Here is an 18,861-nt window from a genome sequence, read left to right as displayed (position 1 = left end):
TTGGCAGTGATATTTCGGTCCCTGTTGTGAAGGGATCCACTTGATTGTGCTGTTTGACTCGTCACCTCTTGAGCAGCTCCTCCCTTTGTGTGTTTGGGACGGATGCCAGTGTCCCCGAGGTGGATAACCTGTGACGTGATTGTCATCTTCTCTGCAGTGCCCTTGCTCCCGTGGCTGCCATCATCCCCCCGCCCCCCGACATTCAGCCCGTGATCGACAAGCTGGCCGAGTACGTGGCCAGAAACGGCCTTAAGTTTGAGAGCAGCGTCCGTGCCAAGAATGATCACAGGTGAGCTGGCGGCTGTGCGTGGTGTGCACAGAGGGCAGTGGGGGTTTCCTGTCGCTCAGTGGTTTCTAATGTTTTTAATCCTTTGCTTACGTGTTTAGATAAATACATCTTCTGATTACTCTGTTAAACTTCTTAGAGTTGGGGGGTGTTTTCTTATTGCGTTAGCTTTGTTTTAGTTTGCTTTGTTTTTTAAATGATAAATGTTGACGCTCCCTAAAATAAAAGGCTGGGATTCATCCTTTTCAGGAATGTGCTATGGGAATTCAGACACGCATGTAGGGGGGATTTTGTTGTTTTGTGCCTCAGGCAGTAAAACAGAACATGAGCTGCATTGCAGTGTGGTCTGTGCGGCAGGGACACGGGCTGTGACCTCTGTGCCTCAGTCTCCCTTGTCTGTAAAGTGGGTGGGGTTCATTGTAGCTGCTGCGTGGAGTTGCCGAGATGCTCACTCAGTCACTGCAGAGCGTTTAGAACGGCACCAGCGCGGTGGGTACACAAGCAGCAGTGGCTGCGCGGTGGCACCCTGGCAGCGTGTGTGTCTGCTGATGGCCCGTCCCCTTTCTGTCACAGATTTGAGTTCCTGCAGCCCTGGCACCAGTATAATGCCTACTACGAGTTTAAGAAGCAGTTCTTCCTCCAGAAGGAAGGGGGTGACAGCGCACAGGTACGGCCGCGGCTCCCCTGGCCGGCTCATTCCAGACACAGCAGTGCCTGTTCTCGGCTGTGGGGGCTGTGGGTTTGGTGCCTGATGGCAGGCCTCATGCACACGGTGTGCTAACTTTTCCACCTGAGTTGAGTGAAACTTGTCAATCTGTTGAAATTTCACCCATATTCATAGTTCGTTGATGACTATCAGTCCAGCATGTTTTAGAAAAAATCCCATTTCTTCAACCAGTCGATGTTTTGGTTGGCTCTTTTAGCTACTTCTCGTGGAAGCTGTGTGCTGTACTGTTGTACTAAGAATGTGCACACTCACACACTCACGGCTGACGTGGGCAGTGTCCACGGTGGGTGCTCGCTGCCTGCTTCCTGCACATGTCCCCTCACGTGGCTCTTGTGCGCCCCAGGAGCGTTTCTCCTTGTCTTTGTCGTCCTTCCTCCTGCCTCCACCCTCTTCTCGGATATGTGGACACCCTGACCCATTTTAAACCTGTTTTGGTAGAGAGAGAGCAGGTAGAGAGAAGCCTTGTTTATCAGCGGGTTTCTTCATACTGTTATCGCTGATTGCTCAAACTGAAGAAAACTGACTCGTCTGTAGGCGATGTCACAGTGTGATGTCCTAACAGTATTCTGCATCGGTCTCCAAAGAGAAGGGAGTGAGCGTGGGTCCCCGAGGCAGTGCCGGGCTGGAAGGAGCTTGATGGTCGTCCAGAGGGGAGGCGCCTCTGCATCAGAAAACAGCAGGTCGGAATTTGAAAGGATGGTGCTTGGCGTTACTCCGGCAGGAACATAGAAATGCTTTTGTCCAGGGAAATGTCTGTATAGGCTTCATGTTTGACAAACCCTATGTGTTTCCTTACGGAGCAGTTTACAGACAGCTTTAATCTCCGTAGGCGGTGTCAGCACCAGAAGAGGCCCCTGCAGAAGCTGTTCCTGAGAAGCCGAGTGACGTAGGGGGTGCTGTGGCTGAGGACACGGCTGACGCGGGGGGAAGAGGCGGCTCAGGGCCGAAGAAGGAGGTGTCGTCCAGTAAAGCCGTCCTGGATGGGAAGCTTGTGAAAGGTACATTGCGACCCCTGCCTTCCAGACGCTGCTCCGCGGTGGGAGGAGCTGGGGCGGGCACGGGCGTGGGGACAAGGGAGCCCTTGCTGCTCCGTAGACCTACACGTTTGCTCGTACTGTCCTGGCTCGGACTTGGTCACCGGATGTCCACTTGTCTTAGCTGTGCCTTTGTTGGGCAGCCTGTTTATGCAGGTTGGTGGGGATGCGTAGAATACTTCAGGAACATTCCGGACCCTTGGACTTCTGAAACTCGCCGTGCAGACGGTGCCACTGTTGTCAGTTTTCTTTATTTGTTAGCAAGTCCCTTGCGGCTCTGGACCAGACGGAACTCCCCTCGCCCGGCTGGTTACCTTGTGTTCTTGGAAGGGTGTGGGTCGGCGCCCACAGACGCCACAACGGCCAGCATAATAAAAGAAGGAAAGCTCACGCAGGCACGGTAGAAAAGAATTGTGTGGGAGCAGCACGTCCCACCTGGCGGGAATGAGGGAGGGGTATTGAAGCTGGTGTCCCAGCCACGCGGCCGAGCACAGGGCTTGTTCAGAGGTGACGACTGGGTGGTGAGGAGGGTATCACCTGGAAAGGCCACCTTGGCCAGCTTGTGGGGACTCCGCCCTCCACAGCAGGTCCAGGGACTTCCAGCGGGGCCATGGCACACGTACAGGGTTTAGAGCAGGGGACTAAGTGTGTCCAGCTGGGTGACTTTGTGAAGAGCTGAGGCAGAAAAGCCATGTTGGAAGGTTTTGGTGGCACTATGGCCCGAAATAGAACTGTAACCGAAGTAGAAGAGGGCGTGTGTCGGGGGTGTGGGGGCACCTGACAGTGACAGTGACAGCTGCTGAGTCACAGGAGAGGTACAGCCACGCAACTGGAAGGAGCTGGGCTGCAGTTGCGCAAGGCCTTTCTCTGCAGAGGTGCCTTTTCTGACAGGCCTGTGATCATGGGTAACCAGACTGACCTGACGGGTTCGGAACACTCAGTGACTTAGACGAGCAGAGAAGTACCTTTGAGCCTCTTGTCCCGGGGGCCCCCTGAGCACCCCCTGAGCACACGTGTCCCGTCTCCCATCTCCTCTGATTCTCACTGGAGTAACCAAAGGAATAGCATCAGTAGGGAAGAAATGGGTGGTCCCATCCATGTCTCAGAAGCACAAGCCACCCCACCGGGAATTTAGCTCATAGGGAAGACAGGGACACTTTGGGACTCGGTGGAAGTGACCCCCAGGGCAGCCCACTGCCGACCAAGGAGGGGGCGGGTGACAGGCCAGGGCAGTGGGCCTGCCTTCCCAGGGCTGCTGCCCACGTGCCGTGAGGTCCTGTAAGGGCTGGTGAATGGCACTTCCCTGCTGTCCTCTGAGCCTGAGAAGCTGTGCTGGACAGGCCTGCCTCTGCCACCAAGATGCGGGAGTACAGGGCATGCAGCAGCTTCCATAGTTCCTGAGTGGCGGGGAACTCTCCAGTCTCCTGTGTACTCGCGAAGTGGCAGGTGTGATAAATGCGGCCTGGAAAGGACGGCTTAGGCAGGCAGCCGTGACAGCACTGAAGTTGGGGAGCCTGAGGTCACAGGCCCGTGTCCCCCCAGATCTCCACAGCGAGTGAAGGTCAGGTGGAAGGAAGACAGGCATCCAGGCGAACGCAGGCAGGTCGTCCTGGGGGCAGCGGGGCAGCCCGTCAGACTAGGGTCTGTAATATTAATGCCATGTAATTAAGGCGTCGGAAGCTCTGGCTGGAAAGTATTCTGAATGCTGGAGCAGACGTGTCAGTGCTTGACTTAATTAGTCGCGGAAAGTGAGGACAATGAAAACGTGTCTTGTCCAAAAATGACCAAGTACAGTGAAAAGGTGAAAAACCCATGACGTGGACCAAATTCTAAACGTAAGTGCCGACTGCTTCTAGAATCATCTGGTTCTGCAGGGCGTCCGGCCCAGCAGGGCTTGTTAGCTTTTAAAATCCAAAAATTGGGAACAGTCATGGGAGGCTGTGAATGAGTTGGCTTGTCCATGCTGAGAAACTGCTGCCGCTTTCCAATGGAACGTGTCTGCACTGTTGATACGGGGAGACGCTGCTGGAAGCAGCAGGCTGACGCCCATCTTCATGTGCACGTAATGTCATGCGGACCTGCCTGGGCCCGCCCACAGTTTTGTTCAGGTGGCTCTGTCTGAGTGGCAGGCGATCTTTCATTTGTTCCCCTGTGTTGGGAACATTTCCCATGGAGAATGTGTATCACTTGAAGTTAGAAGCTAGGGATAAAACACGTTACCTACAAATGGAAGTGTATTATGCGGGAGATGGAGGACGAGGGGCTGTGTGGGCTCCTGCACGAGCGTCCCCTGAGCGTCTGTGGCTCTGGGCCTGACTCGCAGCACGTGGGCGCACAGACCCGCCACCTCAGCCCTGCAGCCTGCCCTCTCCAGGCTCGGGGGTGAGCAGACTGCAGAGGGGACTGAAGGAGAGTCGGGGGGCCTGTCTGAGAAGGGGTGGTGTGAGCTGGGACTCGGGCACCCGCGCGACAGCCCCAGGCAGAGGGCCAGTGGGAGGCACCGACCCTGCTCCCACTCTCTAGCTGAGCCTGGGGGAAGTTACTTGTCCTGGTGGCCTCGTCCTCGTGTGCAGACGGGGAGCCTGGCAGTCTGTTGGAGGAAGCACGGCACAGACTGCGCTTTGGGTAAGTCACCCAGCAGTGCTGAGTCCCTGCACTCTTAGGCCCTGCATGGGCAGGCGGGAGCCTTCCCCCCTCCCCGCCATGCAACTCCCCTGCAGAGCCATGTTTGCAGCTGGCCTGCTGTTCCATTTTGCAGGAGGAAACGGTTTGGGAGTCATTGTGTACAAATTATTTCATGATGTCATATTTTAGTCCCAAGTTAAGTTGAGTAATTTTATTTAACATTTAAGTGAGGCTTTCTCTCCTTTTAAGGTTTACTGATTCTGTTTATTAACGAGACCATGTTACAATAGGCAATAAAGGGTTGGTATTGTTAAACATTTTTCTCTTATGGAAAATTTCAAGCATGCACAACAACAGAGCGTGGAGTGGTGGCCTCCCAGCCCCTCCAGCAGTCCCAGAGATGGCCTCATTTTGTAGGGCTCGGTCCAACTCCGCCCCCACCCCCAGAGCATTTTGGAGCAAGTCCCCAGCACATGCGTAGCCTTTTATCCATAAATGTTTCACATGTGTCCCCAGTTAGGACCGGTCATCACGTGAGCACAGTGACCTGTGTGGCACTTGCTCCCCAACAAGCCGCAACTTTGACGCCTGGCATGCTGCCAGTTTTCGGGGTGCTTGGGGACGTGCACCTGCAGTGCCAGCCTCTGCCGTTTCTCCTGTTCATTCTGATTTGTCACTCTCCCAGCATTGAGCACCCTGGGTGCACTATGAAGCTTGAGGGGATTATGTCACAGATCTAGGATAGTTACACGCTTCAGGTCCCACATGGCTTTGGGGGAACCTGGGGCTCAAGTGGGGTCACTGAAGATCACAGCCCCTTCTAGAACCTGCCTTTGTGGACCCAGAATCCTTTTCCCTCTGAGTTGGCTGGTTTGTACTAAAATCTCCCTTTATCGTGCTTTACTTGAATATCCTCCATAAATAATAACTTGCAGTTTTTAAAAATAAAGCATCTCATTAATAGGTGTGGTTAAGAGCCAGTTGCCATAGTGTCTGAAGGAGAAAGGGGCTTGGTTCGAGAGTCGTGTGGATAGGGGTGGGAAGGAAGACGCTTCCTCTGTAGCCTTTGTACTTCCTGTCCATTAAAATTTCCAGATATTCTAGGGGAGGCAGTTGAACCACCTAACCTTCTGTTTATCCCGATTTAAAATCTTACGGTGTAAGAATAGTCTGACAATGCCCAGCAGAAAGGTTGCCACATGAAGGGGATGCTGTAACTGTTGCTTTGTAAGAAAGACCATTTTATAGAGTTGGGATTGTTGTACCTTTTCTCAGTGGAGTCGCATCGTATGCCAACTTGGGCAAACTCAGCTGTTGCTGAACCTAGAAAACTGACCACTGACCCCACCTGTACTTGGTCATGCCTCCCTGACGTGGAGCCGGCACCAAGCGGTCCCCCCTGACAGGCGTGGCTTGCGTGGGGCCTCACGTGGGGCTGCCCCGCCTCGCTGCCCCTAGTGTCCTCTGCGTAAGCTGTAGATGTCCCCTCCACCGCTGGAGCTCATGGGGATGAGGATTTCTGCTCTGTGTTTCGTTACCTGAAAATGTGTTAACCATTCTCACCTTTTCTCAACAGCTTCATTTGCTCCAATAAGCTTTGCAATCAAGGCCAAAGAAAATGATCTGCTTCCCCTGGAAAAAAACCGTGTTAAGCTAGATGACGACAGTGATGATGACGAAGAAAGCAAAGAAGGCCAAGAAAGTTCCAGCAGCGCCCCAAACACTCACCCGGCAGTGGCCCCGCCCTGTGTGGTGGTTGAGGAGAAGCGGCCCCCACTGACCCAGGAGGAGCTAGAAGCAAAGCAAGGTTTGTCCGTGTTTTATTTATTTATTTCCCCCCGTTTCCGTCCACCTTCCCCCGCCCCCCACTCCGGTTGAAGCCGTTGTCTCTCAGTCGAGCTGTGGAGGACACAGCTCCCTGGCCCGTGTGGTGTGATGAGCCTTGGGCTCCCCGGCTGAGGCATCAGGTCGCCGTCGTCGGGCGGCCACTCGCAGAAGCTCACAGCAGCGCTCGCCGGCTGCCGGCCACTCAGACTGGCCACTGGCCGCTCCTGACAGCACACGGCAGCACACGGCAGTTCACGCCAACCTCCAGCTGATCATGGCAGCCCAGCTCCAGGGAGAGCTGTTCACAATCTTAGGGCGCAGCTCACTGGCCCATGTGGAAATCGAACCGGCGACTTGGCATTAGGAGCACGGCGCTCTACCCACCTGAGCCACCGGGCCAGCCCTGTCCGTGTTTTAAACCCTTTGAAAGAAAAAAGTGCCTAAATACAAGATTAACCCACTTAGCCAGAACTGCCAAGCCTGCCAGCCAGAGTCTCAGCCTGCAGGCACCAGCCCCCGTGGGAGCTGTGTGGGGCCTGTGACATGTCGGAGGCAGCACTGCTCCCCTCAGCCTGAGAGGCAGTGCCATGGGGGGTGGGGGGGAGCCGCATTGCCATGGCGCTTTAATGGAGAGGCCTTGGCACCTGGGTGGTGGCCCGGCCAGCATCCAACTAGGAGCCGCTCCTGCCCTTTGTGCGGCCGTCGCCCACCTTGACGATGCCCAGGCTGGTTTCCAGGCTGCAGCCGTCTTCACGGGTCACAGCACGGCCACCTCCTGCCTGTACCACATGGACCGTCTCACACCTCCTACCCCGACTCCAAAACAGATTCTGCTCTGCTCCAGAGTAGTGCGTTAACGATTGCGTTTCCAGCTTTGCTTTATTCTAACTGGCTCCCACAATGTGCTTTTTCTGCATATGCACAGATGGATGAAGCAGTGTTTATAAAAGGTAGTTGTTACCCACAGGATGCCTTCTTGTCACGGATGTGCCCTCTGCTGTAGTTGGTCTCCCAAAGCAGCCTTGTGCTCACGCCTGTGCCTGGACCTGCATTCGTGTGTGGACCAGGCCGTGTGCCAGGTCATCTGAAAGAAACCCTTTCAGGATGCCCGCCCCCTGCTGGGGGTGTCCGGACACCATTCTGAGAGCCACCCCAGCTCTCACTGGGGTGGGGGCCCATCAGCCTCTGCCTTTGATTTTGAAAGTGAAATTTGAAAATACCAGTAATAATAAGCATTATAAACTAACTCTCAAAATCCGATTTGCCCGATTTTTTTAATGTGTCCTGAAATTTGTCTTGTTCATGTTTTTAACATGACTGTGTTGTGGTTCATGATCCCTTTCCTGCCTTATATAATACTGCTTGCTCTAAACGTCACTCCTTCTGTTTATTCCTTAAGCAAAGCAAAAGCTGGAGGACCGCCTGGCAGCTGCTGCCCGGGAAAAGCTGGCCCAGGCATCAAAGGAGTCGAAGGAGAAGCAGCTTCAAGCAGAACGTAAGAGGAAAGCAGCTCTGTTTTTACAAACCTTAAAGAACCCTCTGCCGGAAGCAGACGTCGGGAAGGTCGAGGAGAATCCCTTCAGTGTAGAGGTAGGTTCACAAAGGGCCGTGGCAGCCCGTGGGAACATGTGGTGGCTGAGGGCCCGGGAGTGCCCTCTGTCACTGGTCCACTGGTCAGGGAGCCCACCCAGGCGGCAGGCTCTCTGCTTTCCCGTGGGGGTCTGTCTGCACCTGCCGGCAGCTTACACCCACGGCAGAGATTCTTCCGTGGGGGCATGTGTCAGTGTCGGTGGTTTAACTAGAAAGAAAGGTGAGAGGTAGTACTGCCATCATCTCTTGAGAGGGTCAGATGCCCACGGCTCGTCGTAAGCTGTGTGACCCAACTTCGCCCCTCTGGCCGTTTCCTTCCTTCAGCTGGATCAGAGCCGGCTGCCCTGCGGGGCTGCTCGCAGCAGTGCCCACGCCACGTCTCTGAGTGTCTCCAATGTGCCTGTGTGGCTGCCTTCCCCTCACAGTGAACGGGCCTTGCACATTTTGACTTTAATTACATTGACATTTCTAAGAGTCTGGGCCGTTATTCAAAACGGATTTTTGCTGCACAGAGCCTGTTGGTTGGTTTTCCGTGGAGATCAGATTTTCAGCATTCTGTTGAAGGTCAAATCAGCTTTCTCGCCTCAAGAATCAATCTGAAACGCTCTCGAATCTGGCAGGAGGCCTCAAAAATAATAGCTGGACTAGGTGGGAGGAGCAGTGAGTGTCCGTCTCGTGAGCTCGTGTCAGCTGTGGGCTGTGGCCTTGTGCCCTGACTGCTGCTCTGGGCCCCGCTTAGCACCCGCCACCCGGACGCTCCACTTCTGTGCAGCGAGCGTCCCCAGGGCAGCCCATCCCGGAAAAGTGACCTGCTTAGGAGAGACCTCTGCACCACTGCGGAAATTAAATCTGCAGCAGCTAAAACTGGTCACTGATACTACGGCAGAGAGAAAGTGCTTTTGATATAAGAGCGGGAGAGGGAGAGTGTAAAATATTTCCACCTTTATGGTGGCAGCTTTAAAAATTACGTCCTTAGGAAGCAGCATGGGGAACCTAAGAAAGCTGGGGGCTGCTGCTGCGGTGGGAGGGGCGGCTGGGCTGTTTTAATTTCTTTTATTGTTTTGATGTCATTTGTGCGGTGAGTAAAGGGCTTAATTAAAATACATCTGCATATGGAGATACTTTAACCGATTATATTACATAGTCACATCTCTATTTTCTAATGTAATTGTGTTTTAATGAAAACTCCGTCATAGCGGCAGTCACTCGTCATTAATCCCGTTTCCCAGTCTGCCAGGTTGGCTCGTCACAGCCACAGAATTATTTCCTCGTGAGCACACGCTGGACTGCTGTTCTCTTGTTACCTTTGTGTGTGGCGTCTCCACCTTCCTTGTTTCAAGCATGTGTTTTGAATCTGTAATACGTAGAAATGAGTGTTTATGCTTCTTGTTTAAATCACGGGGTCACTCTCCCTGGGTGTCTAGTGAGAGAGATTGTAGGTACTAAACAATTTCAGCAAAAGTGTAATGGTAGCAGCAGATGGTGATAAACGTCTTTAATTGCTTTGAAACAGAAATAGTTGAATTAAGTTGGCAAATGTCATAAATGAGATCCACACTCACAAGTATTTTCAGCCTATAGTGGCTTCTGGAGGCAGGTTAGCCTGACCTCGCGGACGGCTCCACGTGCACCGAGCTCGCAAACGGGGCAGGTCGGCCCCGCCGCACAGCTGCAGAATTTCAGTGTCCGGAGAGATGGACACTTGGTGGGTCGGCCCCCTGGTACCTAGGGTGAGGGGGTGGTACCCCAGAGCTGTCTGAGCAGACGTGTGCAGGTGGCCTGGGGACGCTGTTGAGAAGGCGTGGTGGAAACCTGGCAGCTTTGCATGGTCTCGAAGCGTGTCCGCCTGAGGGGAGGGGCTTCCAGTCTTGCCTGCCTTGTGTGAGACCTGTGTGTGTGTGTGGTTTTAGGCCAGAAGCTGGAGAAAGGCATAAAGTGGACAACAGAGGTCTTTTTCTTCTCTGTATGCCTTTCTTTTCATTCCTAGGGAAACACCAATTCTTTATTTTCTGATTGTGTAAAGTGGACATCCGTACACTTTGCCATTTAACCATTTTTAAGCGCACGGCTCAGGGGCGTTAGACACATTCACACTGTGGCCAGCCGTCGGCACCACCTTCCCAGGTGGAACCCTGCCCGTGGACCGTCGCTGCCCAGCCCTCCCCGGCACCCCTCTGCTCCAGGAATGCCCGCCATCAGGCCTTCCTGCACATGCGGCCGTGCAGCAGCATTTGTCCTTCATTCCACTTTGCAAACTGTCCTTCCTTTTTAAGGCGAATAACATTCCATGTGTCGGTTCACAGTCCTCCCACAGTGGGTGCACCTGTGCGTTGCTCTGGCGTCTTGCTGCCGTCACAGCAGAGCTCTTCCCACGCCAGTGTCAGAGTCACGCTCCGCGTGGTAGACACTTGGAAAACACTTATTGGGTGAGTGGTTCTCAGTCCCTTGGAAGGAGCGGGTCTGCGTGGCCACCATCCCCTGCAGGTGGCAGTGCGAGGTTCCAGGTCGCGGGGGTAACGTGCCGCTCTCCGCAATGCTGCTTCCTGGGCCTGTATGCACACTTCTGGGAGCGTGTCTACAGGCCGCTGGCCTGGGAGGGCCTTTTCAGTTCAGATACCGCTAATTTAGCCCAAACACGACTGTCGCTTTTTGTTCATCTCCACAGGGTGTGAAAGTAAGTGTGTCTTCACGCCCCTGCCAGCATTGGTCATCATCAGCTTTTAATTCCCATCAGTCTGGTCGGTGAGAAATGGTGTCTGTGGTCTAACTTACCTATTCTAATTCTAAGTGATACTGAGTAACCTTTCGGAGGTTTCATGGCATTGTTGCACACGCACACACACGCGCACGCACGCACACACAAACCGTCCCTGAACCTCCACTCGTGTCCTCCTGGCTCTCTGTCTTCTCTACTACTTTGTGTTGGCTCTTTGTCACCAGCATTGCAAACCTTTTTCCTCTTTGTCCCTTTTAATCTACCCACTTGGAATTTATTTCAGTCTAAGGAGCATGTAGCGAGATACATGGCACAAATCACAGAATCGCCCATCTTTTCCCACTAATGTAAGGGGCCTCCTATATGAATTCACAGGTTCCCTCTCACACTGGTTCTGCTTCTGCATGACAGTCTCGTGCCACTGATGGATCTGTTAGGACTCAGGGGTTGACATCAGGTATAGCTTTAAATGACGTCTTAAAGTGTGTTTACCAACACGGGCAGGTCTTAACAATGTGTAAAATATATAAAAGTGCATGTGTAAGTAACCCTTAGAGATTCGTGCATATGCCATACTTTCCAATTTTGCAGTGTGTGTGTGTGTGTGTGTGTGTGTGTGTGTGTGTGTGTGTGTGTGTGTATGTGGAAAATGGAGAGAAACCAGAAACTTTGGATCACACCCTTTTGAGTTACCATGTGATCGTTTACGTAACAACAGGCTAGGGCTTCGGGACGTTTTGTAGGTAACAGTAATTTTTCCAGGTTCACAATCCTGCCAAGTTTACAGGTCCAACATGAGTTAGAGCAGGAAATGGGGACAAAAAGCAGCCTGTGTATGTTGGGCCTGTACAGAGGGGTTTGTAGTGGGCCTGGGGCTCGGGCAGGGCCTCGGAGCCCCCTAGATCTGGAGGATGCCTGCTGCTGGGCCAGAGACCTCCAGGTAGTAAGTGTGGGGGAGCCTGGTCAGGCAGCGTGGTTAGTGAGAAGGTCTGCAGAGGGGAAAACAAAGCTGGAATGGGAAGCAAGGCTGATTTGGGAGAGCCTGACCTTGGGCTTAAGAGTGGGACAGTGACAAAATAAAAGCAGCGTTTGCCAGAAGAATATGGCCGTGGCTGTGTGTCGGGCAGATGGGAGCAGAGGTGACAAGGCAGTGAGAACACTCAAGATGGTTACATGCTGGTCAGATAAGGGGGTGGTGCCTGCAGAACAGACGCGTCAGCCGGTCTTGGCAGTGGCATTCCCTCAGGAGGTCGAGGCTTGTGAATGGCGGGCACCAGATAGAGGCTTGAAAACGCCATTTCAGAGGATGCACTTCAAAGTCCGAAGCCTTCCGCCTTGTGTGTGATGATCCCATTTCCTAGTCACTGTAGCGTTACTTCACAAATAACATTTGATTTTGAAATACTTGTTAGTTTGCTTTCAGGCAACTCCTTTTCCCACAGTAGGAAATACTAGCTGTAGGTTTGGGAGCTATTATAATTTGTCTGCAGATGCTGTGTTGTGATTGAAGGACTGATCGGTATTGTTTTCCAGTGTTACTAACATAGGAAGCAGTGACTTTTTACTCCGATAAAATGACTCATTTTTCAAAAGTCCCCCCTTGATGTCTTGCAATGAAAACCAACCTGTGCCCTCCCCTCCACTATGCCGACTTGTGCTTCGATCACTTCTGCTGGACGCGAACATCCCATCCCGAAAGGCAGCCCAGCCCGACAGGGGAGCTGGCTGTGCCACCTGCAGGCCGCGTCCTGACCTGCCTGCCCGGCCTGTGCAGAGGGCTCGGCCGGCCAGGCACCTCCAGAAACCGTTTGCACAGGAGGGAGGGCATGGCTTGGCTCAGCAGTGACTTGTTTGTCTTCTGGGTTATTCACGTCCCTTTAAATTAATGGGCAGTTGACACTCTTCCTGGTTAAGCCACAAGTGGCATTTATGTCGAACGTTACTTTCTGTCGAGATTTGCACTAATAATATGGTAGCCATAGCTACGCGTGGCAGTTTAAATTTAATTAATTAAAATTAAACAAAAGCCACAGCTCAGGCCCTTGAGCACACTGGCCACATTTCAAGTGCACAGTCGCCTGGTGGCTCGGAGCTGACGGCAGTGGGCCGCCCAGACCCAGAACGAGCTCGGTGCGGCGAGCTCAGGCCCACATAGCGGCTGGCTGTTCATTCTTCCTTCTTGTCCCCATCTGACTGCTGTATCTGTCGGGGCTTTGATTGCTCATGTGACAGCCGGCCTCACTGCCCCCAACGGGTCTGCCGCCGCGCCCTTTCTCAGTCCACATAGGAGAGGGCCTCATGAGGGGTGGACGGTTCTGGCCCATCTCCTGGTCCTCATGACGTGAGCTCCACCGGAAGTTGTGGGTGCACAAAGGGCCGTGCCCACCAGACAGCATTTGCACAGTAGGAGCGTGGGTGCTGGGCACACTGTGCAGACAGCCCTGCTGGTCTATCATGGAACAGCTCATGGCTCGCGTCACAAAGAGCGTAACAGCCACTTCCCACGGTTCAGCTTGTTCCTCTGTGTTCTCTGGCTGTTCACGCAGCCGCACGGAGTGCTGTTGGGAGGCTAGTGGTGCGCTGCTGTCCTTGGTACCTGAGACCAGCGGTACTGGGAGCCTCAGTGAGAGCCCTGCCTTCCGCTTGGGTTTGGTGAAAGCTCCCAGCCCCAGCCCAGAGCTCCCCCAGCCCAGCTCCACCACCACCTGTCTGGGCAGCACGCCGGGCCCCAAAATCTCCCCCAGTGGTATGTTTCTGCAGACTGGCTCTTGGCACCTGCTGTCTGGGGGAGGTCAGGCTGTGGGCTAAACCCAGCTCCTCCGCAGGCTGCTGGGGAAGGAGCCTGTGAGAGGCGTGACCCGAGCCAGCATCCTCCCCTACAAATGCAGTTGTCCTGGTGCCCTGGGGGTGGGGATGTGTCCTGAATTGGCCCTCCCCTCTTATCTAAGTACCCCCAGGGGTGCCTGAAACCAAGGAAGCACCGAAGCCTACATGCACTGTGTTTGCTCCTGTGCATACAGACCAGTGATAAAGTTTGATTTGCAAGTCTGCGCAGGCAGAGGTTACTGGCAACAGTAGGACAGGACAGTTCCACCAGTGTGCTGTAATAAGAGGCACGAGAATGGGGTCTCCCTAAAGGCCGCTGCTGGCGCTGCACTCACCCCTGCGACCCGTGAGACGATGCGATGCCCACGTGACCAGGTGGCAGAGGTACTCTGTGGTTTAAACGCATGTGGTTTAAAACTTAGAGAGTGTTTACTGAAGTCGTTTTCCATTTACTCTGATTTCAGACTGGGGGTGACACAATAGGGGTGGCGGGACTGCTGTATCTCTGACAAAGAGAAGCACGGCTGACCCCAGGTGCAGCGCGGCTCAGTGTCACGTGGGGCATGTGGGGAGCGAGGCTTGTCGGGTCCTGGGACTGCGCTGCAGACAGCCCGCGGCTCCGCACTGCTGCCTGTTACCTTTGTGCTTTTGTTCTCGGGTCTAATTGCTGGGTTTTTAATATCCTTTGAGTACTTTGAAGCTGAAAAAAAGCAGCGAGGCCCACGTAGTAAATCATTGTAATTCACTGTGGCAAAGGGCACCAAGGTTGCCGGTTTCACTTCAGTGGGGAAGGTAATCACTTTATTCGAATAAATAGGTCCGTGGCTTGATTACAAGTGAGGTTTTGAAAATATTGATTCAGTTATCTAGGGCTTCAAGGTGGAGGACTAAACTTTCCCCGCGGTGGTGAGGCTGTGCAGATAGGGGAGGGCGGGGCGGCAGGGAATCAGACACTCACACGACCAGGCTGGCGGTGACGCAGGACTCCACGCCTAGCTGAGAAGCCGCCAGTCCTCCTGTGGACTTGGGCTCGCCCCATCGTGCTGTGTCCCCCGGAGCACTTGCACAGTCACGATAGCGAAAGTGGAATTCTGTCCTGTGGCAGTGATGGCGGCACTGGATTTCTGTCTCTCATCCCAGAGCAGCTCACCCGTGGGACCGTAACTCTGTTCTCCCTGAGATGGGCTCGGTTTCTCTGGGGTCCCCCTCGCCCCCCGTGCCTGGTCCCAGAAAGGACATGTAGCAGTGAGCTGGGCCGTGCCCACTGACAGGCATTCATGAGGCCTCGTGCCCTCGTGGAAGTTCTGGGTGGTGGCTTGTATTCCCGACTTCCATCTCGTTTTGCATGCGATCTGTATCCCTCACTTAGAGCCCGTGGTTATGGGATTTTTAAATGCATTGCCAGCTGGGTTTTAGCTCTCCTCAGCCTGCACACCTGACTGGGCCACACACCGGCCACGAGGTCACGCGAGGCCACTCGAGGGCTCATGTGACTCGTCCGAAGAGTACGTGCTGCTGCCTGGTCTGTGCCTGCTGGGTGGCGGGGCAGCCACCGGCTTGGCCAGCATTTCTCTCCCTCCAGCCTCTAGTTAGAAAATTTGCTACATCTTTCTTTTATTCTTATTTCTTTTATTCTTAAAGTATCACCTAGTGTATATGCTTCTAGAGGAGCCCTGACTAGAGCCAGAGTGGAAACAGGTATTCTTAGATACAGAGGTTGGTTTTTTTATGGAGTATTTACATGTTAGAATTGTTTTAACAAACAACAAATTATTTATAAATTTAACCTGGAAATTGTAATTACACTAAGAGAATTTGAGTTAGAAAGACTGGTTCTAAGAACTGTCCTGCGATGAAACGGCTCCACTTAAGATAGTTTAGGCAGAGCCTTGAAAGTGACCTGGGAAGCAATGATGAGGGGCAGTGGGGACCGGATGAGGGACCCAGGCAGCCGCCACCTCCTTCTGCAGCGGCGCTGGTCCCTTGGTCACTTGAGGTGGGAAGAAACCGCTTTTGGAACGGGCGTGTGGTTGCCTCCCTGCTCACAATGAACAGAAGATGGAGAAGTCACCACAGGTCATAGAGGTCCCCCACCCGCCCCAGCACTGGTGCTGCTCCCCTCAGAGCCAAAGCAAGAGCACAACTCCAGAAGGAACAAACGTTTGCGCAAAGTGCTCGTTTCCTTCATCCCTTGGCCTGGCCACATGGACCCAGGAGAGGACAGCAGGGAGCCCGGGGCAGTTGCAGAATTACACTTGACCCAGCCCGCGGCCTGCAGCCCCCGGGGAGGCCAGGCTCACTCGGTCCCACAGACCCTACAGCTGGACCCTCTGTGGCACAAAGTGATAAATGGTGGGTTTCTTTTTTTTTTTTTTTTTAAGATTTTATTGGGGAAGGGAAACAGGACTTTATTGGGGAGCAGTGTGTACTTCCAGGACTTTTTTCCTAGTCAAGTTGTTGTCCTTTCAGTCTTAGTTGTGGAGGGCGCAGCTCAGCTCCATGTCCAGTTGCTGCCCTTGCCGGGGACATGAACCGGCAACCTTGTGGTTGAGAGCCCACTGGCCCATGTGGGAATCGAACCGGCAGCCTTTGGAGTTAGGAGCATGGAGCTCTAACTGCCTGAGCCACCAGGCCAGCCCAATGGTGGGTTTCTTGGTGGGTCTCAAGCTGTGTGGTGTTTGCCAGCTGTAAGTAAAGTTCACTTAAAGTGAGCTGAGGAATCACGAGGGGAAGGGCTGAAGCTGGGTGGCTCCGCTGTGAAATGGTGGCGGTGTGTTTTGTGGGGTGTGGTTTGGAGACTTTATTTTACAGTGTGACATGGACAAATGTAATGTTGATGAAAGTAGGCTCACAACATCACATTAAAATGCTGAATACTGTTTCACTGTCTGGATGTACCGTCCCCGTTGTGGTCATTCGCGTTGTTTTAATTCCGGGTCACCAGAAGGCGATGTGACGTGGGTCCCTAGGTGTGCGTCTTGCACACTTCGGTGAACGTCTTAGGGTAAGTTCCTAGAAATGGGATTGCTCTGGGAGATGTCCTCTGTGGAGGTGCTGTGTTCCTGCTGTGAACACAACAGGCGATGCATTTCCTGTGTGTGTCCGCTGTCTTAATACGGAGGTTTTTTATGATGAAGGGTAAGTATTAAGTGCATTAATATACACAGAATAAGAGGGACTTGTGCTGATGGCACTGTCTTGTTTACGATTAGTTACCGACTTTTTTTCCTTTGGTTTTATTGAGTTAACGTGGAGCACCGTTTATGTCTAAGGCGTACAGCATAATGACGTGACTTACACTGTAAGACGATCCCCACAGTAAGTTTCATTAACATCCGTCATCTCATGTAGAGGGAGGAAAGGAGGGACGGAGGCTTTTTTCCTTGTGACAGAGTTTTTCTAAGGTCAAAACGGAACCTTTTAGTTTAGGCCTTCTTTAAAAATTGTTTTTAGAGTGCTACAGACAGTCATAAAAACCATATACTGGAGGTTTGAGGAATTTCTTTTTCAGTAGAAAGGCACAATTTTTTTTTTGATCTCTCCATTTTTAATTTATTAAAAACCATATTCATAGCACACTCCAAGAATGCCACACAGCAGTGGTTTGCTGCTCTTAGTCAGAGTATGTCAGAAAACAAAACAAAAAACTTGTAAATGGTTAATGGTTTTCTGGTTAATGGTTAATTTCTCTGAAGTTTCTGTAAAGCCAATCATCACCATTTAAATCTTTGTTTCAGAGTAGTAAACATTTCAGAAATATAATAAGTACCCAAAATCACACTTCTCTGAAATGCAATTAAAAGCTGTACAACAGAAACAAAAATAAATATTTTTCTAGAAAGAACATTATTTGGCACTGTTAAATAATATTAAAGGAGGAGTTTTCCAAATGAACGTAATATTTAGATTTTCCCTTTCTCTTACCAGATTGCGTCTCTAGTAGTTGTGATCTGCCATTAGTAACAGGAGGACTGATTATGTCACAGTTAATGAATTTCAATCTTACCAAACCCAAGGTGCCTTTCTAGCAGAGTGCTCGCTTTACTGAAGAAGTGGCGTCCAGTCAGCACTAAGAATTAGTTGGTCAATTTCGTTCATCCCAAGTTGTTTTAAAGCTAGTTTTCATCATCTGATTACTTAATATTTTAATTAGCTTGCTGTATTTCTCTCAAAATCAGTAAGTGAAACACAAACTGAACTTTGTTTCACTGACTTCATTGAAATGTGTCACACGTGGTCAAATCGTGTATTCTGCCCTTCCCGATGGTGCGCGTGTTCGTCACACACGCAGAACAGCGGCACCACGAGTCACACGCCCCGCCCGTCTCACCGCAGTGTTGAAGTGCCCGAAGTCAAGTTTAAAACCTTTGCGGGGTTAAGGAGGTCTTAGGTATTTCCCCGTCTCCGAAGGAGAGGGAAAGGCACAACTATGTGCGGAGGAGCAAGCGGGGCCCTTTTCCTAACGCCGGGCCTCGCACGGAGTGCGGACTCTGCAGGGAGAGGTCCCTGTTCCCTTGAGACGCCAGGCCGTGTCGTCAGGGCCACACGGAGACGCGGTCCCCTCCGAGACGCGGGCGCACGGCGTCCGGCACCTGTACACTTTCCAGCGTCCGCTTTTCCGTGGTAACACCTACGTTTGGCTCTGTTCCCAGGACAGCGGTGCCGTGGCCTCTCCCCTGCTGGGCGGAGGCCGCCCGCTGCCGCCGTTAGACCTTAAGCCGCCGGAAGGGCCCGCGAGCAAAAGCAGAGACCCGCCCAGAGAGGAGGAGAAGGAGAAGAAGAGGAAGAAGCACAAAAAACGGTCCCGCACCAGGTCGCGCTCTCCCAAGTACCATTCGTCGTCCAAGGCCAGGTCCAGGTCCCACTCGAAGGCGAAGCACTGCCTTCCCACCGCCTATCGGACCGCGCGGCGCTCCAGGTGCGTGTGCGTGCGGGCGCCCTCCGGGCCGCGGCGGGGCTCGCTGGTGGCGGGTAGCCGCGGGGGCGTGCGGGCTGGCGGGTGGGCGTGCGTGCATACGTTTGCACTGGCGGGTGGGCGTGCGTGCGTGCATCCTATACTTTAAAGCTTGTGAAGCACTACCAGGTTTTCTAAAGATAGGTTTATTTAAATTTTAACAGGTCTTGGGAGCAAGCCTAGCACATTCACTGCATGTGGAAAAGTCTCGCGTGGGGGCTCTGTTGTTGGAATGAGGGGACGTTCCCATCCCAGTTCCTTCTCAATTGTCAGTGT

At 52.8% G+C, this 18,861-nt stretch overlaps 1 protein-coding gene across 3 annotated transcripts in view; it reads left to right on the top strand.

Annotated features, from left to right (window-relative positions):
• The window catches only part of SFSWAP (splicing factor SWAP), a 65,313-nt gene that overhangs the window by 29,949 nt on the left and 16,503 nt on the right, over positions 1–18,861 (top strand). For all 3 annotated transcript variants that reach the window (XM_081037891.1, XM_081037893.1, XM_081037892.1), the window contains 6 exons: positions 158–289; positions 860–953; positions 1,843–2,011; positions 6,249–6,479; positions 7,899–8,089; positions 18,284–18,549. In XM_081037891.1, the coding sequence (XP_080894017.1) occupies positions 158–289; positions 860–953; positions 1,843–2,011; positions 6,249–6,479; positions 7,899–8,089; positions 18,284–18,549 (1,083 nt within the window). The remainder of the gene's footprint in view (positions 1–157; positions 290–859; positions 954–1,842; positions 2,012–6,248; positions 6,480–7,898; positions 8,090–18,283; positions 18,550–18,861) is intronic.

This window comes from Rhinolophus hipposideros (assembly GCF_964194185.1).
Source record: "Rhinolophus hipposideros genome assembly, chromosome: 24".
Classification (NCBI taxonomy): Eukaryota; Metazoa; Chordata; class Mammalia; order Chiroptera; family Rhinolophidae; genus Rhinolophus; species Rhinolophus hipposideros.
The sequence above is the reverse complement of the archived record's forward strand: the minus strand, read 5'-3'. Positions and strand labels throughout refer to the sequence as shown.